This window comes from Henningerozyma blattae, chromosome 4 (assembly GCF_000315915.1).
Source record: "Henningerozyma blattae CBS 6284 chromosome 4, complete genome".
Taxonomy (NCBI): domain Eukaryota; kingdom Fungi; phylum Ascomycota; class Saccharomycetes; order Saccharomycetales; family Saccharomycetaceae; genus Henningerozyma; species Henningerozyma blattae.
The window spans coordinates 65,714-88,103 of NC_020188.1; the positions used below are offsets into that span (position 1 = coordinate 65,714).

At 30.4% G+C, this 22,390-nt stretch overlaps 10 protein-coding genes across 10 annotated transcripts; 5 read left to right on the forward strand and 5 right to left on the reverse strand.

Moving 5' to 3' along the window:
- Positions 1 to 400: 400 nt before the first annotated feature.
- MLO1 (Mlo1p) lies at positions 401 to 889 on the reverse strand (the record flags this gene model as incomplete). Its single annotated transcript, XM_004180008.1, has 1 exon — positions 401 to 889. One exon carries the CDS (start codon positions 887 to 889, stop codon positions 401 to 403), a length of 489 nt encoding a protein of 162 aa, XP_004180056.1.
- A 248-nt stretch (positions 890 to 1,137) lies between these two features.
- On the reverse strand, positions 1,138 to 1,734 carry PGA1 (Pga1p; the record flags this gene model as incomplete). Its single annotated transcript, XM_004180009.1, has 1 exon — positions 1,138 to 1,734. One exon carries the CDS (start codon positions 1,732 to 1,734, stop codon positions 1,138 to 1,140), a length of 597 nt encoding a protein of 198 aa, XP_004180057.1.
- Positions 1,735 to 2,102: 368 nt separating this feature from the next.
- TBLA0D00290 (uncharacterized protein) lies at positions 2,103 to 3,968 on the forward strand (the record flags this gene model as incomplete). The annotated part of the gene is made up of 1 exon (XM_004180010.1): positions 2,103 to 3,968. One exon carries the CDS (start codon positions 2,103 to 2,105, stop codon positions 3,966 to 3,968), a length of 1,866 nt encoding a protein of 621 aa, XP_004180058.1.
- Positions 3,969 to 4,594: 626 nt separating this feature from the next.
- PGA2 (Pga2p) lies at positions 4,595 to 4,972 on the forward strand (the record flags this gene model as incomplete). The annotated part of the gene is made up of 1 exon (XM_004180011.1): positions 4,595 to 4,972. The coding sequence occupies one exon, from the start codon at positions 4,595 to 4,597 to the stop codon at positions 4,970 to 4,972; it is 378 nt and encodes a 125-aa protein (XP_004180059.1).
- Positions 4,973 to 6,153: 1,181 nt separating this feature from the next.
- On the forward strand, positions 6,154 to 6,879 carry RPC31 (DNA-directed RNA polymerase III subunit C31; the record flags this gene model as incomplete). The annotated part of the gene is made up of 1 exon (XM_004180012.1): positions 6,154 to 6,879. One exon carries the CDS (start codon positions 6,154 to 6,156, stop codon positions 6,877 to 6,879), a length of 726 nt encoding a protein of 241 aa, XP_004180060.1.
- Positions 6,880 to 7,308: 429 nt separating this feature from the next.
- On the reverse strand, positions 7,309 to 12,324 carry THO2 (Tho2p; the record flags this gene model as incomplete). The annotated part of the gene is made up of 1 exon (XM_004180013.1): positions 7,309 to 12,324. The coding sequence occupies one exon, from the start codon at positions 12,322 to 12,324 to the stop codon at positions 7,309 to 7,311; it is 5,016 nt and encodes a 1,671-aa protein (XP_004180061.1).
- Positions 12,325 to 12,730: 406 nt separating this feature from the next.
- YSF3 (U2 snRNP complex subunit YSF3) lies at positions 12,731 to 13,009 on the forward strand (the record flags this gene model as incomplete). The annotated part of the gene is made up of 1 exon (XM_004180014.1): positions 12,731 to 13,009. The coding sequence occupies one exon, from the start codon at positions 12,731 to 12,733 to the stop codon at positions 13,007 to 13,009; it is 279 nt and encodes a 92-aa protein (XP_004180062.1).
- A 1,509-nt stretch (positions 13,010 to 14,518) lies between these two features.
- On the reverse strand, positions 14,519 to 15,106 carry FYV6 (Fyv6p; the record flags this gene model as incomplete). Its single annotated transcript, XM_004180015.1, has 1 exon — positions 14,519 to 15,106. One exon carries the CDS (start codon positions 15,104 to 15,106, stop codon positions 14,519 to 14,521), a length of 588 nt encoding a protein of 195 aa, XP_004180063.1.
- An 860-nt stretch (positions 15,107 to 15,966) lies between these two features.
- NDT80 (transcription factor NDT80) lies at positions 15,967 to 18,171 on the reverse strand (the record flags this gene model as incomplete). Its single annotated transcript, XM_004180016.1, has 1 exon — positions 15,967 to 18,171. The coding sequence occupies one exon, from the start codon at positions 18,169 to 18,171 to the stop codon at positions 15,967 to 15,969; it is 2,205 nt and encodes a 734-aa protein (XP_004180064.1).
- Positions 18,172 to 18,833: 662 nt separating this feature from the next.
- Positions 18,834 to 22,004, forward strand: KRE33 (ribosome biosynthesis protein KRE33; the record flags this gene model as incomplete). Its single annotated transcript, XM_004180017.1, has 1 exon — positions 18,834 to 22,004. One exon carries the CDS (start codon positions 18,834 to 18,836, stop codon positions 22,002 to 22,004), a length of 3,171 nt encoding a protein of 1,056 aa, XP_004180065.1.
- Between the last annotated feature and the right edge of the window lie 386 nt (positions 22,005 to 22,390).

Below are 22,390 nucleotides of genomic sequence, written 5' to 3' on the forward strand. Positions count from 1 at the left end.
AGGCTTTGATTTTTTTGGAAGAGTGCATTTTCTATATATATAGAGAGAAGGAAAATTTCCTTTCATGTAGTCTATTTCTAGTATGTTTTTATATCAAGGAGACTTCCTTATATTTGCGAGTAATAAATGAGTTTTCACTAGAATGTAAAAACAAAATAAAGTTCCTAAAAGAACCCAACTAAGTAAATTAATAAGCAACTCTTAAATAACCTAACAAAGGAGATATATATCTAGTCTAGAAATATTATAAATATTTTATAGATATGTAGGCGGAGCTGTTGTTACTAATTATTTTAGCTATGACGTATTTCGTCACGTATCACGTGTACGCAGTCAGATATGGAACATTCTAGAATATTTAAGTTATTAAAAGCCTTTGCAATACCACATATTTCTGGTATCACATTTTTACTAATAAATCTCTGAATGATCGATCTTGAAATCTTGAGGTAGACTCAGTAGTGTCTAGAAGACTGTTGATCCTATGAATGTCATTGTAGAAGACACCAAATATGCAAGGATCGTCAACGTTCAAAGGCTGTCTAGAGGAATTCGGTAGACTAGATCTTTGACTAGAGGAATGCTGCCCTTCAGTTTTATATATATGATAGTTTTGGTTGTATAGGAATTCTAAGGATCCCAATGTGTTGGAACCAGGATACTGAACTGCATAATTGGAGATAAATCGCTTCGCAAACAATTCACGTTCTGAAAATGAAAGCTGGAACCATTTCTTGTATTGAATACACTCCTGTTTTGAAGTGCTTGATAGCTTATGATTAGTTCTAAGTATTTGCAAATGTGACTGTAAATAGATTTGTGTTGTAATTGGTCTTATGCTAGAATGGGTAATACAGGCATGAAGCACAGAAGAATTTTTAAATATCATTCGGTGTCCAATAGGCATCCCTAAATAATAAACCAGATATGGATACGTAGATGCTTCAAAGTATGCTTTTATTTTTTATTTTTAATGTAATTTTTACCAAGTAGTGTATTACGTTTATTTTAGTAAAAATTTAGTTTTGTGTCGGCGGCTTTTTTTATCAGTTATTTATAAAATAAAACAGATATTAAAAGTGATAGCCATATACAATAAAATTCGGTAACTTATTATCACAATAATGATGCTAATGATTATAAGCTCTCTAGATAGCTTTTAAACGGAAATAAATGATTTGTAACTAAAGTTAGTATAACTACTATTATAATGTAACTGATCAATGGAAGTAGATCTAAAGGTATCCCCAAAATCACTTCAGACACTGTTATATTGATTGGTATTTGCCTTCTTGGCTCTAAACTTCCTGGTGATCTATACATATATTTATTATCTAATGAAATCATTATCTGGCCTTGATCTAATTCTTGTAATAAAAGATTCACTGCATCAGCTGCAGTCCAACAAACTTTAATAAAGTAAGAATTTCCTGGGATAAGATCAGAAAGCTGTACAATATGTGTATAATTGGCAAATGTTTTATTTCTGGGTAAATAAGTCTCGAAGTTAGGATTGAGAATGTTGATGTTTTCTATAACACTATTCGTATTATTTAGAGATATCTTGGAATTAGGATTAATAGTTAGTAGGGTATTACTTTTGGCAAGTTCATTAAGCGATGGCACTTTGATTAATAAGGCTTCGGTATTCGCATTAACTATAACTAAACTTAACGTTAAGAATAATAATATATAGAATAAAATAAAGTTCAAATTAGTTATTAATGGGTTCATTGTCATATAATGTGTCTAACAGATCAAATAGTTATAGATATGCAATCAATGCTAGTGTATCGTTTTTTTTTCTTTTTTTTTTTTCAATTTAATATATTTATTATCCTATAACGTTGGAATTTTGAAGAAATACTTACTTCCTTATAGGAACGGATAATGTCTATAAATAAAATTTACTAGTTAATTAAAAAAATAACAGATTCAACAATAAAAAAAGTACTTTACAAAAAAATCTATTAAACATAATTGATTTGGCTTGATGGGATATATAGAATTATACTATAAGATTAAATCAACAGAAATTTTAAATTGAGAGCAAAAATATACTATTTTTGTACTAAGAAAGCCATTTTACTAGATCTGGAAATATGAATTCTAAAAAATCTTTAAAAGAGATACTAGATTCTGAAAATATTGATTTTGATGATGATATCATTGAAGATAATAAAGTAAATATTGAAAATTCAAAAGATGAAGTGTTTGCTGATGTTGAAAATAATGATGGGGATAATGATACCTCTACAATATGTATTGAGTGTGAAAACGAAAAATGGATTATAATTTGCCAAGATTGCCAAGATAATTTCTGTGAAGATTGTTTTAATTCAATCCATAAAACTGGTACAAGACGTGAGCACACTTTTATCAATACAAAAATACAAGAAAATGATATTAAAGCTTCTAATGCAAATACTATTGATGTTACCGGAAATAATGATCACGATAACCCTGACGATGAGGGAAACATTTCCAATGAATTAGAAGATCGCTCCTTCAAAGTGTCTAATTCAATTAGTGAGGGAAAGTTGTTAAAATATTTGCAAAAAAATATTTCATTTATTCCAATGAGATTAACCTATGAAGAGAGATACCTTCTAAAATTATTAGAAGCCACATTAGAAGTTTCTGAATATACCAACAATGTTGATATACTATCTTATGAGTCAAAAACTAAAAGAATTGTAAAACAATTAAAAGAATTATGTTCTATATTATCTGGTCTTGTAATTGCATCTAACTTTAAAATTGGTTTAAAATTAATCGAAAACAAGGAATACAAGAAATTTTCTAATTGGTTTAAAAAAATTTTTGAAATTGGTAGAAGATATAAGATTATGAATCCCGAAAAGATGAAATCTAATTATGGTAAGCTTGTCTACATATTAATGGATTCTATGTTACCTGAAATAGAATCAATTATGGAGTTCAATTTGTATAAGCCAATCAATACCATCGAGTCATTTTTAATTGAAAACAATTCAAAGAATACAGATAACAATGAAATTTATCAAATGTTTCGAGATAATTTGATTCTTGATGCAACAAGTTATATTTCCTCCATTGGTAAAACAAGAACCCAGATAAATAAATTAATTAAAAAAAAAGAAAGTGCCATTGAAACCTTAGCTAATAAATATGGTAAAATCAACGGCTTTGATGACGAAAAAATCCGCCAAATTATTTATTCAATCGATGACTTTAATACTTATACATTTATGAATAGAACCCCTATTTTAAGAATGCAAAGAAGATTAGATTTATTTCTAGAACCAGAAATTATGAAAAAATACCCGATAGGTATTAAATATGGTAGAGGTGGTTCTAAATTAACTCATGACCATAGTAAACAATACCATTACGTCCAACAATCTTTGATGATTTGGTCAATTGTTCAACGAGAAATGATACATCTTTGGTACTTAGCTGATTTAGATCTTTTCAGTACCACACATTATCAATTGGCAAATACAGGTCATGGTTTAAATAGAATCAAAGCGTGTCCTTTAATTTATAAAGAAATGGTCAAAATTATTGGTGAATGTAAGATGAGTAGTAAAGAATGGATTGGATCATCTGTTATTCATTTAGGTGATCACGCTGTCCCTAATGCGTTATTTTTCTTAGATAAATATATTCAAATCCCAAATATCTTAATGCCATTCGATAATACAATCAATAAAATAGATGAATATGTTTCCCACGATGTATTTTTCTCTGAATACATTACTAAGGAATATGGTTCTACAAAAGATTTGAAATTGATCATCCTACAAGATTCGTTCACTCATATGTTTGATGGATCAGGTGCTGATAATTTCTTTATGAGTGGCTCTTGTATTGATGGTAGATTAACCTCGGCCTGGAATTTTTGTAATGAATTATCCAAAAAGAAATATTATAATATCTTCTTGTTGACCGGTTTCACTGGATTTAATGGTAACGAAGGATTTTGAAATTAATTACTGCTATCCTAAAGTAGGAACTTTTCTATTTAAATATATAGCAAACAGCGCATTATTAGGTAATAAAAATAGCTTACCATTTTTTTCTTGGCATTATTCTACATTATCATTGTCTTGGCACAACTACTGTTTATGCTCGAAGGTTTATAATCGATTCAGATTGAAACCAAGTCTGCAGAATTAAAAAAAATTTCTGAAAATATTTTTTGTAACAAAGTAGAATCGCATTCCAGATACTATAAAATTAGATATCTTATTATCAATTTAAAATGACTGACCTTCATGACAATATATATCTTTCTTTTAAGATGTGTGCTTATTAATCGCTAGAATTGATGAAAAACAGGAGTAGCAACAGGATTTCCAAAAGAGGCGCCGGAGATTTGTTTCACAGAGGCTTTAACATTTGAATTATTAAAAATATCAAAAAAAAAATAAAAAAAAAGAAAGCAAAACACAACATCCGTTTATAGATTAAGTAGTGAAAACAAAAGTATTTGTACTTACTGAATTGGTGTATAAGAACTAAGAGTTTACAATTAGCAATTTTCAGGCTTAATTTTAATATAACAATCAAAATAAAATAGAATTGGTATTCAATAAAAAGAAACACTAATATGAAATTCGTAGATGACATAGTGGAGCAATTCCAAGACATGAGTATTCTAAAATGGATTCGTCTTGTTGTCATAGTTGGTGGCTACATCTTATTTAGAAATATCGTTGAAAAAGAATTGCAAAAAAGAAAGATCAAAAATCAAATTAAAGAGGATGAAAAAGCCAAAGTTGAAGCTCGTGAAAAGGAATTGATTGAGGATCCATTAGCTGAAGTCATGACAGAAAGTATTAATTTTGGATGGGGTAACAGAACTAGAAAGAGGGTTGAAAAACAAAAAGATCTGTTCGAGAAGAAAGCTGAATTATTAGCTCAGCAACAACAGTATTCCCATGATGAATCAGACGCTGATATTGAGGATTTGTTGGTTGATGACTGATAAGAAACTCCCATTTCGTTGGATGCACAGAACTCCTATAACCAGTAAATGGCAAAGCTTCCTCATTCAATTGGTAATACTATATTTTTGTTTAGAATTGCCTATGGAGCTTTCTTCTGCTATTACTATTTCATTTAAACCGTATATATTTTTACTTCCATTTTATTTTATTTAATATTGCTTTATTTTAATACAATTTGACATTAGTTTAACTAATTTTATTCAGTTTAGAAAAAAAAACTAATTTGTTTAGTAATTCCGAGCTCAATAAATTCAATTGGAATATTTTTGTATTTATTGAAATACTTCTATTGATAGTACATTTATCGATTTTAAACTTCTGGTACTATTGTATTCAATCTTATAGGTGTTCAACTTACTAGAAATCTATATAAGTATTGAATTTCAAGCAGGATAGCTACAGGCTCACGTTAAGTAACAGATAAACTAGTATTTCTGTGTCTATGGCGGTGAGCAGTACACCTAATACTATTACTTCTAATAATAATATTTTCATTATTACTATGGTATATAGGATGATAGGCGCAATGAGATCAAGATCAAGATTAATTTTGTTTTTAATTAGCTTCTAATTCCAATAAGTATGTATTATTTAACATTGAAGCTAGAAAGATAAATACCAGGGAAGTTTAAAAGCTTAAAAGAAATAAAAAATGATAAAGGTTAACGTTAATTACAATTTATAATTGCTAGCTTCCCTCATTATTGTTGGGCACCTTATAATAATGTACTTTGTAACTACAAGGTATTGTCAATTAACTGTATGATAGTAGATATATTTAATTTAAATTAAATACATAAAAATCTTACGATGATAATCTATAACATGTATTTTACAGTCGTGGTGAGAGTATAATATCTTTTAGATTTTTACATACTTCTGGCATGTGACCTAAATTACCGGCATAGGCCAGTTATTTTGTCAAAATTCCCTTTTGGTAAATCGCATCAATTTTTATTTTCAGCTTTAGCTCATCAACTGAATATTTTAGATTATACATGTTTTATTGAACAATAAAATACTACAGACGTTTGATTTTACATATTGATTTAAAATAACGCTCCGTGTCTGACTTTTTATTGGCTGAATAACGTCCCTACAATTTGTTTTTCCTAATTTTTGAAGGGATAAAATATATAAATAAAAATAGCATATTTTAATGAGTTTTCGTAGAGGTGGTCGTGGTGGTGGTAATGCAGGCGGTAACAGTTTTCTAAGTAACTTACCATTTGGATTAGGATATGGAGATGTTGGTAAAAATGATTCGACAGAAAATCCTGTAGTCCCATTGCCTGTAAATAATCCAATTACCTCTAAGGAAAGATCCATTGCAGTTTCTTATATTAAATTTGTGGAGAATGTTAGAGAAGGACCATTTTATACCAGTTCTATAAGTATATCAATAATGGATAAAAAAGACAAGAAAAATGAAGAAAAAAAAGATCATGATATTGTAGAGGAAGGCAGTATTAATGACGGGATTGAAAGATACTCTGATAAATATTTGAAAAAGAGAAAAATTGGGGCATCAATCGATGATCATCCCTATTATTTACCTGTTTTTCCCAAAGAACTATATCAGGTTATGGGTATTAATAAGAAAAAATTATTATCTTTATCGAACTTGAATAAAAAAGATGATATATACACTGGTAAAGGTGACTCTGAGGATGTTGGTCTTTCCATGCTAGAAAAATTAAAAGAATTAGCCGAAGATGATGACGATGAAAAGTCAAGTAATAAACAGAATGCAGAGGCTGAAGAAGATTTTGATGAAGATTTTGAAGAAGATGAAGATGGTGATGATGATTATAATGCTGAAAAATATTTTGATGATGGTGATGAAGATGATTATGGTGATGAAGAGTTCGAAAATGCTTTCTGACTTAATTCCATTTTTAATAGTTTTCAAAGTAACGCTATACTCATATTTCAATTATTTCTCTAATATCACTTATATCACTTATATCACTTATATCACTTATATCACTTATATCACTTATTTCTTTGCATATATATGCATATAGCCTCTCTGCATTCCATTTCCTTGTACACTAGCTACTATAATCACAGTATAATTTATATAAATATCAGTATAGCTACATCACAATTAGACTAATCACAATTTTAATAGATGATGTCATATGCTAATAGTGCGGCAATCATTTTACGTGATCTTCTTAGATAATATGCATTCAATCTTCGATTACATAAGTTAATATATATATATATATATATATATATATATTACAGTTGTATAATTAATTGAAAAGACACTTGGATAGAATACCTAGCATTGTAGAGTATATTGGCTCTATCGTTGATATCTACTAGATGGTTGTCTATTGTTATTATTTCTAGTACCTTTAGGTCCTTTAGGGGCTTGAGGAAGTTTTGATTGGATATCTCTTCTACTATTATTGTAGTTAGTATTTTGATCACTATGGTATCTGTAATTTTTTTCATCTCTATCGTTGTTCTTATTGTAGCTATTACCTTTGTTGCTATTGTTACTGTTCCCGTTATTAGTACTATTACTATTACTATTGTTTCTGTTATAATCATTTCTACCTGAGCTCCACCCACCATCATTACGTTTAAACCTTTTTTCATCTCTCATATCATTAGTATTTCTTGATGCTTCATGCTTACGGGGATATTTATCACTGCTGGTAGTATTATTATTCTGGTTACTACTATTAGAATTGTTTCCAAAGTTATCCCGGAAGTTTGGTTGAGACGGTAATGATGCTGGCCTACTTTTAGGCTTTTCGTATGTTCTTGTGTGCTGACCCCTATGATTATTAGTATCATTTATATTTTTGCCATCATTATCATTATTATAACTTCTGTTCTTTACATTGTTGATTTGTGTGGTTGATTTATCATTATCACCGTTTATGTGAGATTTGTTAGAGTCTTTATATTGATTTGATACTCTTCGATCTGGTTTGACATTTTCATGAGATCCAGAGGATCTGTTACTTGAGGAGATATTGGCAAATCTGCTTGGTGTAGCCCCATCAGATTTCCTATTAGGTGGATTGTATCTTGTATCATGATGTTCATCGCGATATCTACTTTCTTTATTATGAAATTCTTCTCCCGAATGCTCATTATGTCTATCGTTGTAAGAATGTTTTGCTGAGTCCAGAATTCTAGAAGTATCTGAGTTATATCTACTGACTTTCTTTGTAGGTCTCAATGAAGCATCATCAGAATATAGATCAGCTTGTTTGCTATCCGGCTCATTGCTGACGAAGTGAATTGATTCTCTTAGGTTGCTGATTCTCTTTTTATATTCACTCATGGTTTGGTATTGAACTAGAGAAGAAAAGTATTGAATAAAAATAGCAGAAAGAGCCTCCCTAAAATGATTAACATCCGTTCTTTGTCTTCTTAGCTCATTGATTTTGTCGATAGCAGAATCATCCGTAATAACATCCATGGCACGTTTAATGTTGTTTTCCTTTAAAAAATACACAGCATCATCCATATGTCTTAAGACCTTTTGTAACGGCCATTGATGGTGTTCTGAATTTCTATTAGTGGATGGGCCAGTTGGCAATGAAGTTTTATCCAAATCGTCCTGCCTCTTCTTCTTTCTCAATTGAATTTGGTTTCTCAAATTTTCTTCTTTCTTTTTATTCGATAAATGTGTTTCATATTTCTTAATCTCTTCTAATTCATTTTCATACTTTTCCTTTTCTATTAGTTCATCTGCATTCAAAGGACGGAAGTCCTGTAATGGCAATGAGTGTTTTAGGCGTGCTGATAAATGGCCTAATAGTGCATTGGTTGGAAGTTTGATATCTTCCCTTTCTTCTACAGACAAATTTTCATTAAGAGCATTAATTACCAAAATTATGTGTGTATCAATGATCGGAAATACTTTAGAAAAATGTTTCATAAATTCAATGCCATTTCTTACGGACATGTAACTTTTTTCTGATATCAAATAAATAATTTGATTCGTTAAACTAGTGTACCATTTAAATAATACTACTGCATAGGTATCAGTCAGTTGTTTCTTAGATCTAATTGTCTCTAACCTTTTAATACAATGCGAGAAAAAAATACCTAGATTACCAGACTCTAAAGGTGTTGATGAAAACAGTAAGGATCTAATAATATCCGAGTTTATTAGAATATCGAAGATGTCTGTAATAGTATCGTTATCAAATGTTAAAAATATAAAATATGCGCCAAATAAAGCATCCGATGGTGAAAAAATTACCCTTGGAATCAAACAATATTGTAAAAAGATCTTAATAGCCTCATCGTTAAGCGCAGACTTCCACATTATTCCTTTCTCGCTTAGTAGTGTCGAGACCTTATTAAATGTTTGTTGATGCGCAATACCAGCAACAAGTAGATCTTTGATTTTTTTTGAAAGTTCTGCCTTCTTTTTAGTTCTGACAGCTTCCTTCAGTTCCACTGAAAGCCGTTTCTTTGTGTCATCATAGAATTCTTTATTGAACTGAATATCGTAAAGAATTAGAGTCCAAAATATTAAAAATAAATCTTTTGGAAGTTTTGAAAAATTGACACCTCTAAACGTAATATTATCAAATGTAGAGTTTTCTGTGATGTTGTTCAAGTCAATAACATTTTGGAACGAGTCTCTCCAAATGTGAAATACCCATTGTGTAGGTATATTGTAATCCGATAGTAAAATTTCAAATGGAAGAATATTTTCCTTAAATTCCGGTTCTGAAAGAGAAAACCTAACTAATTCGATAAAAGACCATAATAAGGTATTCATTTGATCACACTTAGAAGATAAAATCTTATAATGTGAATTTTCAGTGTTGGAATTTAAATTTAGATTGTAAAGCAAAATAATAATTTCCGAAATCGATTTCTGATGAACGAAATCTGACACTAGCTTTTGAGCTACACCTACATTTTTATCCCTAGTATCATAAATCAGAGATCGTGCTACCTTTTGCAAAGGCTCGCCAGAATTTAGCATTATTAAACTTTTAGTATTGATTTCATGTAAATCTCTAATACCTCCAACTGTTATGATAAGCTCTCTTAGTAATGAAGTTGCTGTAACATTACCTTGGTGTAATGTCTTTGTGATGTAAACAATAATGTTTGTTAGATCCATATCAGGGCAATTTTTAGCAAGTCCAGAGATAAATGATACTAAACGTTGAACCCAAAAGACTTCATTAATACCGTCTGATTGAATAGTTGGTCTTACCTGAGTTAAATGCAAAAGTAATACGTACTGCAATGCATCATAGGCAAATCTATTGAAATATTTAGCGGTAAAAATAACTAATTCGGAAACTTTATCATAGTTTTCAATCTGCCTAACAGTTGGAAGTAAGGTTGCAAGTGGATTTGTGGATATTAATGTAGCTAATTTTCTGGCATCTCTTTCAAGCGTATCTGTGCTTAATGCTTTTAAAATAGTCTTAGTCTCTCTCTCTGCTTTATTGAAGTACACCTTTACTAGTAGTATATCCTTAGAAGTTCTATTAATCATTTCATGATACATATAATATCTTCTTTCGAAAGGGAAAAAGCTCATTAATTCATAAATGTCAGAAGTTACCAAGCTATTTAAATCTAAAAGTGGAATTGCCGGTAGAATAAATTTTCGAACATAATTAACCCAGTTATCAACTATCTTAAGTTTTTCCTCGTCGGCTGAAGAGTTTATATTACAGATACCAATACGGCATAACTTTGAAATTAGCTGAGGGCATTTACCTAGTGAAGGACCTATAACCGTGAGATATTTATGAGACAAGTTGAACAGCGTTTCAATACTGTCTATTTGCTCTAGTTGCTGGCTCCATTCTGGGTAATAAAAAGAAAATGTCGTTTGCATATCGTTTAATTGAAATGGGTTGGCTGTTTTTTTAGATATTAGAAGATTTGGCTTATGACTCAGAATCCCTGCGTCAAAAGTTGTCCTCCTTAACGACGAAACTAAATCAGGAGTAGTATTAGAGAGATACATAGCTTTGTAAATAGGGTTGAGCATAGTATCGAATACTCTACCTAGCAGTAAAGGTAATACATCTTTTGAATAGATCAAAGATTTCCAACGACCTAAAATAGTCATAGATGGAACGATGCACCCATTTATCAATAGTCTCTCCAAAAATAATATTTTCGTGTCTTCTAAAAACTTTTTCTCTTTATTCAATTTCTGCATTTTATCATTCTCTAATTTTAATTCATTCTCTCTTTCCAGTTCTACAGACTTATCATTATTCTCTTTCGATTTGTGAGAATTGTTATTGGCACTTTCTTCATCATCATCGTCGGTTAGCGCAGCTGCCATAGCTAAGGGATTGTCGACACCTTTCATAGATTTTTCTTCTAATTCTTTATCTAAATTATCTAGATAAGCTTTAATCTTATCATTTGATAAATCTAAGTTATCCCAGATAGAAGAAAAATTAATGAAGCCAGATCTTATTAAGATACAAACCATATCTAAATAATCTGTATCATTTGGATTCAGCCGCAAATATTCTATCACGGCTCTAGAGGCTGTGATATTTCCACCTTTGTTCAGATATTTATATTTGGTACAATCAGAGATTCCTGAAGAGAGCGAAGGCCAGAAATCTGTCTGCTTCAGAAATGCAATTAAAAACTCGTATTCCGTCATAATAAAAAATTTGGAGATTTCCAAAAATATGCTTAAACACTTAAATTGATCCAGTGAATATTTTCCCATAATAAAATGTAATTGGTATGAATAAAATGAAATTTTATTAGATCTGTCGGCATCGTAATAGATAGAATAAATCAGAGTAGCATACTGAGCAAATCCAATACTTGATTCAGACAGAATGTTGTACTTTCTGATTTGATATTTTTCTCTCTTCAAAATATGTTTATAGTAAGTGTTCTGAGATGTAGAAATAAAATTTTTAGAAGCCCAGCTAAATTTAAAAAGTTCAGAATGGAGGCAGTTGAGGTTACTGCATAATCTTGTGAATCTTTCATCATTTAATTTCGGATATGCAGCAGCAGCAGATACAAATGTTCTCATCACTAATTGTTTCGTAGTTGCGGAAACTTTAATTAATGCTTCGATTAATTTAGATAAGTCATCTACTGTGACGTTAGAAGGTAAACTGTCTTGAAACAAAAATTTGAAGAATTCAATGAAAAATTCTTTTAACCATTTTTCTTGCTTGTCATGTTCCTGTATATCTGCAAAATCATGAAATATTTTAATAATCCTTTTTGAAGGGTTTGCTATGAAGCCACTATCAAGGTAGTTAAAATTGTAAAAATGAGTTTGAATTTGTTTAGATAGCAGATTCAGTCTGGTTGTCAATGATTCTGACATGATATCTGCAACGAATTAATAATATCACCGAACTTATTCTTTAATTAAATAGTATGCGCGATAAGATACTGTGTATTTTCACTAAAAAGTTTTTCACCAATTTTTCGCTTAATCTTTCAGTGTGTTCTTTTCAAGTTATTACTTAGATTTTCTTATGACGAGAGACATAAAAAAAACGTCATTTAAAAATCGCCATAGAAAATGTTTCAAAAAAAGTAAAAGCTTGTATTCTTCAATAGCATACTAGTATAAACAATTCCAACACTTTGAAATAATAAAAAATCAGATATTGCTATATCTATAGAATGGTCTATCAGGTGCTTTTAAAAAAGACCAATTAGCAAGAATATAACATCACAAACTTTGGATTTTTTATCTAATTCTTTAATCTATTATACGAAGTAGAATGCAATCGGAAGCACAAAGGCAAAAGCAACAGTATCAAATACTAAAACTAAAATACTTGGGATTAGGTGATGAATCTACTACAAAGGAAGAATGGTTAGAAAATATTCAGAAAGATACCTATTATAGTCTCCAAGCTCATTCTGCACTGCTAGAGTATATATCATTAGGTCAACATGACTCAAGCAAAACTGAAACAAGGATTAAGCTATTAAAAAAGATGTGTGAAAATAAAGTGAAAAGGACTATTGGAAATGATGATATTTCTACCAAAAAATGAATCTTTCATTTAATTGGTCTATTTTACACAAAATCATAAAATGATAATATTATCTATTGTTTTTGGAAATATATCACACAATGAATAGCCTAGTAAATCTCTAACCTTTGTTGTGGTATTCGTTGGTGTATATAAATATAGAACAGTTAAGTCAGCTATGCTAATTACTCATATTTAAAGTATTATTCTTTCATATTTGGTTAAACTAAACGAGAATAACCAACATACATAACATACCAGCTTTCTTAATCTGCATTACTAAGTTATCTTTATTCCTACGATATTCTTATTTTTTATCCATTACATTTGTGAATATCTAAATTATGTTTTCTACTATAGTCTTATCTGAAATTTATTATTATATGTTGTACTTACTGTATAGCACTTAATATTCATAAGCTGAATAACTATGCATGGTACTACATCAACTAAATACAAAAAGTATTATTCGCTTGATATAATATTTTCTAAGAACCAATTATTCTATAAAAGAAACTTCTATATACCAAAAATAGACTTGAAAAATTTTTGTTTATATTTTGCTTTACATTTATATTTTAATTCGAAAAATTAGCAAAATATATTATTAAAAAAAATTCATAATCAAAAGAAAGAAAATAATTTGCTTAGCACTACCGTTAAAAACATTATTATGTAGTCATTGTATAGCAATATTTCTAAATAGTAAATCACTTCCAATATAAATTTGTTATAAATATACATGCAATTCAGCAAGTGCATATATTACACAAATATATATTGGCAGTATAAAATAATTAAATCAATTTCATATAAATTCAACTAAATAAAATACAAAGCAGCACCTGCAACTAAAGCAGCAAAACCCAGCCCATTTAAATTATTGCGTGCCATATTTTCACTAGCGGTTGAGACTACCGATGGGTGTCCAGAACTTGTGAAATTCGAAGAATTGTCATGTTGTGATGGACCAGTAGAGTTAAAGTTACCTGACATGGTATCAGTAAAAATTCCTGTCGAATTAGACTGCACTGATTCCGGGGCAGAAAATGAAGTGGTTGTCGTAGAATGCTCAGTACTAGCTGAAGAAACGGTAGATTGGATTGAAGTTTGCAAATCCGTTTGAGCCAATGACAATGAGGCAAATAATGTTAAAAAAGTTATTGAAGTGAGTTTTAATTGCATTTTTTTTGGTTATTTTTAATATTCCCAAAGTTGCTAATAAATGGTTGAAAAACACTCACAAGTTAGAAAGTAGCTTTTAGGCAAAAGTGAAGAGTCTTTATACCTCTAAGAATTTAATTTTGCCAAACTGCTGCTATTTTTGATTAAGACAAGATGATGGTTATGGCACACCCCTAATGTATTATTAACCCTAGATAATTCGTGTTTTCTTCTATCACATTCTTTATACTTTCACATGAAGTAAAAACAAGTTATTTGGAAACATTAGCTTTTCTAATAATGTATGGACGGCAAATTTAATATAAGATATATTTACTATTTATCTCAGAGATAATCAGGTTAATTCTAAGTAGGGTTTGTGATTTTTATCTTTAATTTTTTTATCTTATTGTTCTTAGATACAATTCCCGAAATTCTCAATTTTTCTTTATCCTTTATTTTAGTACCAATAACCGGGGATAGGATATTTTTATCTTGCCTGTTTATACCAGGATTACCTTCAGATGAAAGTGCATTTTTTGCTAATAGCTCTTTTCTTCTATCAAATTCTTGACCCTTGTTACTTAGGTATTTTTCCAAATCATTCTTTTGCTTAATTTTTGCACTTTCAATGTTATTATAATAATCTATTTCCTTTTTACTTAATCTATTAAAGCCTTCACGATCTCTTATATTTCGAGTGAATTCTTTTTGTTTCTTAATAGTACTGTTTCTTAATTGATCTCTCAGCGTCTTCCGTTCTCTACGCCTTGCTTCTGATTCATAACGTTCTTGCTGGATATGAGCCTTTTCTTTCTGTTCTTCAAGATTGGTTACTCCTTCGGAAACAAATACCAGAGGTTTCTTCCCTCTAATTCCAGAAGTTTGTTGGGTGCCATTTATGGAAATGGTAGTAAGTGATTGCTCTGAAGCTTTTTGATTTATTTTTTTCATAACCTCAAGTGGATTAGTTAGCCTCTCAACCTCTCTTTATTATTATCACCTACAGAGAAATATATTTTCCCTTTAAAATATATTTATCTAAGTTGGATATTTTTTTGACTAAATTTGGCTTATCAGTTTTAACAACTTTTATATATTCCATATGATGCAAAATTTCGGAGTTGTCAAGAAGGTCGTCAGTCAAGTTACGGACGATACCATAAGATACAAAAAAAATGTATTTCCGAAAGAAAAATAAATACTTCAGAGAAGCAGAAGTACATACCTACAAGAGCAGTTATATTCTTATAATAGTCGTTAAGTATTTAAAAGTTTGTAGCAATCTGACTGTTTCCGTGAAAATGTATCAACATATACTCAGATCAATGTGGGCCATCTGAATACAGCATAAGGTATGACATATTTTACATCCAATAGACATAAGTTGTAGAATTTTTGAATTTCCAGTTAAATAATATATAATGAGAATTAGTATTAGAAGTGACAATTTGGAAATAAACACCTAAAATAACAACTTTCTACCTTGCAGTTTGTAAAATATTTTACAATCTATTTTCTTTTTGGCTAAAAGTAATAGTGTGATAGCAATTTTCTTACACGATGCCAGGGTGGAGGACAAATCAGAAAATAGGGATACAATAGACTTGCGAGTCACAAAGAATAATTAATATCAATTTTTATAATTGGGCGATAAAGACAAGAAAAATAGTAAAGAAATAAAGGCTTATAATCCTTTATCATTTATTACTAAAAATTTTAAATATTTTACGTTACTTTCAGAATATTGAGTAAATAAATATATATCTATGCACTGTGCTAATTAACGAGTAACGAATTTTGAAAATAGTACATTAATTTTCAAAAAAACTAGTTTCATCAAACAATTTATGAGATCCAATTGCCTCTGTTGGCAAAAAACTAGTAGTTGTCAATCGATTTTCATACTCAACACTATATGAGTGATTACCTTTTTCAGATGGCATACAATATTGATATGATTGCTGGTGAAGTTCATAAATATGTTGTTCCAAATTTGATGGATAACTCTTCTTCAAATTTTCGCTGAAGAGGAGCTCACGATCAAAATCAGATGAGCACAGAGGTATCATTGTTTGATTCTCAGACTTGGACCCCTTTCCAGAAAATAATCTTGGGATTATTTCAAGATTCAATGAACTACCCTCCCTGGTAGGTGGAACTTCTTGTGTCGTTAATTTATTTATTCCTTCTGATATTAGACTTAATCCTTCTTCAAAACTAGAGTCAAGGGAAGATGATATATCCCTTTCATCATTTAAATACTTACTTAATCCATTAGAAAGTATTCTCTCAGCTTTTGTTAGACTAAAATTTTCGATAAGATCATCATCTTTGTCAATAGGATCTATTATCTTTTCTTTTTTTGATATTTTTGGATTAGAGATAAATGACAAATCAATAGAAGAAGGAAGTACCGATGTTTTTAGAGATATTTTCTCATTCTTAAAATATTTTAATGGTTTTAATTCTACATCTTTTATATTTATGGAGTCTGGAATATTGTCGGAATTTTGATTTACATTTTCGCTTTCCCTTTCCTTTAAGGAGGAAAGTATATAAGGATTATTGGAAGGATTGGAAATTATTAGATTTTCAATATGCTTCAGAGTTTCTACATTTTGTATGGCAGATTTTTGAAATGATGAATGCATTCTTGAATTTATTCTGGTGTTTTTTATGGCATTATTCACAGTGGGTGTCACCATTGGTAATGTGTTATTTTTCTTATTTCTTTTAGAAGGCCTTCCTTGAATTGAGTTTGAATCCATTGTAGATAAAATAATTCTATTTTTATCAAGTTCTAATTGTTTACTTTTCCTTCTATATTTATCTTTATTTGCTGAGATTGGAGTTGAGGAAGTTTTCATTGTTATTCTTTTAGAATTTGCATAATTTGAAGGAGAGCGTCCACGTATTATTAAAGAAGGTGTTCTCATTTCTTGAATTGGAATAAAAACTTCTTTATACATAGTATCTTCCGAATTGATCTCAGATTGAAATGAGCAATCTTCTAAATCGTCTCCCGTTTGAACATCAATAATTGCGCCTAAAATTACATGCAGTTTAAAATATTTATTTCTTTGCAGTGGATTTTTAATATTCATTGAGGAAGCAAATTGCACACGTTCATATCTTGCTACTTTTCTGATACAATCTTCAGGATAAGTATTAATGATGGAGTCTTTGGAGAAGAAATTTGGCACTTTATCTCTGTGGAAATGGAATGTGGAGTCATATTTTTTCATTTTGGCTAAATTACGAACATTTGAAGCCTCTCTAATTATTTGATGTTGTGGAAGAGGTCCAGGTATCAAAGGAAATACAGGTGGTTTAAAATGTGGTCCTTTATCTCTTTTTGCAGTATGTTGAATTAATTCAATTTTAGAATTATCCTCTGCACTCCGTGCTTGAATTTTTATTGCAAAATATTTGATTGGCTGAAGTTCAACAGATATATCCCCTATATTGGTTTTATTTTTGTTTCTAGGAATTATCCCAAATGAACTTGCCAAAAATTGATCTAAATTGAAATCCGGAGTTTCAAAGGTGGAAACTAAGGTAAAATAATTTCTCTTATAGCCAACCCACTCATTTTCAATAAAATCGAATCCTCTATCGATCCGCGGACAAAGGGTTATGTTCAGTTTTTTCCCAGTATTGAGTTCAATTACAGAATACAGTTGCCTTGCTTTCTCAAAATGCGGACCAACTTTAAATTGCAAAGTTGATCTTGGGGCAACTTTTAGTTTTCTTTTATCAAAGTAATTTGATGTTGACCCATCATCATTAATATGTGTCTCAATCATTCCATTATCTTCGTCATATTTAAGTGTCAAATCCATATTATTGGCCAATGTAGTAATATCCTTATATTCCGAAGCTTCATCATTTTCAATGGAAATTTCACTCTCAGTAGCTTTACTTCTTTTGCGGTATTGCCTCTTCTTATCTCTTTCTTTATTCAGAAATGTTTCTTGCTGAATAATTGGATCAACCATGTGCACTAAATCCATCATTTTTTAATTTCTAGAACAATGCTTTTTTCGTAAATCACCTTAATCTTTATTATAAAAACTTGACATAAAAAGATGCCCAACTTATATCGTTTTCAACAATAATATATTTCCCTAACTACACTCTAAGCTTTGAAAAAGTTTTGGTTCATTACTTTCCAAAGCATCCATAATTTAAATGTCAACACTACAAGCTAAAATGATTGAGAGAGAGAAATAAAAAATTTTCTCAACCTTATTATCCACAAAATTGTAAATTCAAAAAGAAATTTCATCTGAAAATCAAAAAAGCGTATTAAAATGACTTCGGCGGCAAATGTGGCAAAATTTTGTGACACCAATAATTTACCCGGCTTTAAGCACGTGCCTCTTTTTAAAATGTGAAAAACTAAAAATTTGCTTCTAATTTTTTTTTTCAAGTGAAGCGATGAGATGCGATGAGATACTACTGCTCAGTAGCAAAACTTAGATTTGAGAAACAGTTAATCATACATTAGATTTATTTTGAACATTCAAAAAGTGGGATGCTCCAAAAATTACAGTAAGCATTTACTAGTTTTTAAGACTATATAATTATTTTGAATAAACACCTGAATAATTGAATAGTTACTGCTGTCTTGGAAACAAAAACAACTTAGAAATCTAGGATAAATTGACAACATACAATGGTTAAAAAAGCTATTGATTCTCGTATTCCAAGTTTGATTCGAAATGGTGTCCAAACTAAACAAAGATCATTCTTTGTGATTGTAGGTGATCGGGCTCGTAACCAGCTACCAAATTTACATTATTTAATGATGAGCGCCAATCTAAAGATGAATAAGTCAGTATTGTGGGCCTACAAGAAAAAACTATTGGGCTTTACATCCCATAGAAAGAAGAGAGAAGCAAAGATTAAAAAAGAAATTAAAAGAGGCACGAGGGAAGCTAACACACAGGATCCTTTCGAATCTTTTATTTCTAACCAAAATATTAGATATGTGTATTACAAAGAGACAGAAAAGGTTTTGGGGAATACTTATGGTATGTGTATTTTGCAAGATTTTGAAGCACTCACACCAAATTTACTAGCAAGAACTATAGAAACAGTCGAAGGTGGTGGTATTGTTGTTATTCTTTTGAAGTCAATGTCTTCATTAAAACAATTATACACCATGACTATGGATATACACTCTCGTTACCGTACTGAAGCTCATAATGATGTCGTTGCTAGATTCAATGAAAGATTTATCTTGTCTTTAGGTTCAAATCCAAATTGTTTGGTTGTAGATGACGAATTAAATGTCTTACCAATATCAGGTGGTAAAAATGTCAAGGCTTTACCACCTCCTGACGAAGATACTATTAGTCCGAAAGAACAAGAATTAAAAGATTTAAATAGTTCATTAGAAGATGTACAACCTGCAGGCTCACTAGTTTCTTTAGCTAAAACTGTAAATCAAGCACATGCAATTCTTCAATTTATTGATTCAATTTCCGAAAAGACTTTAAATAGTACTGTTGCATTAACTGCTGGTAGAGGTAGAGGTAAATCTGCTGCATTAGGTATTTCAATTGCTGCTGCTATATCTCACGGTTATTCTAATATATTTGTTACTTCTCCTTCTCCAGAAAACTTGAAAACTTTATTTGAATTTATTTTCAAGGGTTTTGATGCTCTAGGTTATCAAGAACATATCGATTATGATATTATCCAGTCTACCAATCCTGATTTCAATAAAGCTATCGTAAGAGTTGATATTAAAAGAGATCATAGACAAACTATTCAGTACATTGTTCCTCAAGATTCCCAAGTATTGGGCCAAGCAGAATTAGTTGTTATTGATGAAGCTGCTGCAATTCCACTACCCATTGTTAAAAAACTCTTAGGCCCATATTTAGTTTTTATGGCATCTACCATAAATGGTTACGAAGGTACAGGAAGATCTTTATCTTTGAAATTAATCCAACAATTACGTAACCAAAATAACTCATCTGGTAGAGAAGAATCACAAACAACTGTTGTCTCGAGAGATAATAAGGAAGCTGGTACTGGTATGTATGATACTGGTCGACAATTGCGTGAAATTTCATTGGATGAACCAATTAGATATGCTCCTGATGATCCTGTTGAAAAATGGCTAAATAAATTGCTATGTTTGGATGTTACTTTAATAAAGAATCCAAGATTTGCAGCTAGGGGTACTCCACACCCATCTCAATGTAATTTATTCATTGTTAATAGGGATACGTTATTTTCCTACCATCCTGTTTCCGAATCGTTTTTAGAAAAAATGATGGCATTATATGTCGCATCTCATTACAAGAACTCTCCTAATGATTTGCAATTAATGAGTGATGCACCAGCCCATCAGCTTTTCGTGTTATTACCACCAATTGATCCAAAGGATGGTGGTAGAATTCCAGACCCATTATGTGTCATTCAAATTGCACTTGAGGGTGAGATTTCGAAAGAAAGTGTAAGGAATTCATTATCTCGTGGTCAGAGAGCTGGTGGTGATTTAATCCCATGGCTTGTCTCTCAACAATTTCAAGATGAAGAATTTGCCGGATTAAGTGGTGCTCGTGTTGTCAGAATTGCTACTAATCCAGAATATGCTTCAATGGGATATGGTTCTCGTGCTATCGAACTATTAAGAGACTACTTTGAGGGTAAATTTACTGATATGTCTGAAGAAACTAAACCAAAAGATTTTTCATTGCAGAGAATCGATGATAAAACATTAGATAAAACGAACTTATTAAAGGATGATATTAAACTGAGAGATGCTAAAACACTTCCACCTTTATTGTTAAAGTTGTCTGAGCAACCACCAAACTTCTTACATTATTTGGGTGTTTCTTTTGGTTTAACCCAGCCACTACACAAATTTTGGAGAAACAACAAATTTGTACCTGTTTATTTACGTCAAACTGCAAATGATTTAACTGGTGAACATACATGCGTTATGTTAAACGTCTTAGAAGGCAGAGAAAATAAATGGCTCATCGAATTTTCTAATGATTTTCACAAACGATTATTACAACTACTTTCATATGATTTCAAGAAATTTACATCTATTCAAGCATTGAGTGTTATTGAAAGTAGTAAAAAATTAGAAGACGAATCTAACAAGCCCAAAGAATTAACTAGATCCCAATTGGATGATATATTTTCACCATTTGATATGAAAAGATTAGATTCTTATGCCAACAATTTATTAGATTATCACGTAATCGTTGATCTGCTACCTGCTTTATCGTTGATTTATTTCAGTGATAAAATGGGTAATTCGGTTAAATTATCTAGCGTTCAAAGTGCCATTTTATTGGCTATTGGGTTACAACGTAAAAATATAGATGATATTGCCAAAGAATTGAATTTACCAGTGAATCAAACAATTGCAATGTTTGCAAAAACAATGAGAAAATTTTCAACGTACCTCCGTAGTGTCTTGAGTAAATCTTACGAAGCAGCAATGCCTATTTTAAAAGATGAGAAAGTTGCTGAAATGGATGGTGATGAACAAAAAATATATAATGCGACTGAAACTATGAATAAGATAGAAGATGAGTTAGAGGATGCGGGCACAGAAGCAATTAAAGCTATGAGAGAAAAGCAAAAGGAATTAATCAATTCTTTAAAATTAGATAAATATGCTATTAAAGGTGATGATGAAGAATGGAATGACTCATCTAAAAGTCTGGATAAAGCTGCTAAGCAAAACGGCGGTGTTGTCAGTGTCAAAACAGGTACTAAGAGATCCACTAAAAATTCAGAAGATATTTACAATCAAGAAATGAATGCCGTGAAGAAACCTAAAAAATCTAGATCTAAATCTAAATCTAAAAAATAGATAAATAAAGTTATGACGTTCAGGAATGATTAAAAGATAAATAAGTAATATTTGACTTATAATGCTTATTATATAAACTTTATGTGCCTACTATATATACCACTTTATTTGTACATTAATTAATACTATGTTGCATATTATACTACTAAAGCGGTTTACTACTATAAAAAAAGATATTTCCCTGCTTACTTAATTAAAATTTAAGGAAAATTATTGAAATCGATAATTAGTGACGCTTCTTTTGAATCACGTGATTAATGTTACTTCGCTTTAATTTTTAGAAAATCCAAATTCTAAAATTAAACGACTAATATATATTAAAAGTAAGAATAGGATATTCCTAAATATGTAAACCTTAAATAAAAATATTTCTTTCAAGGTTACTA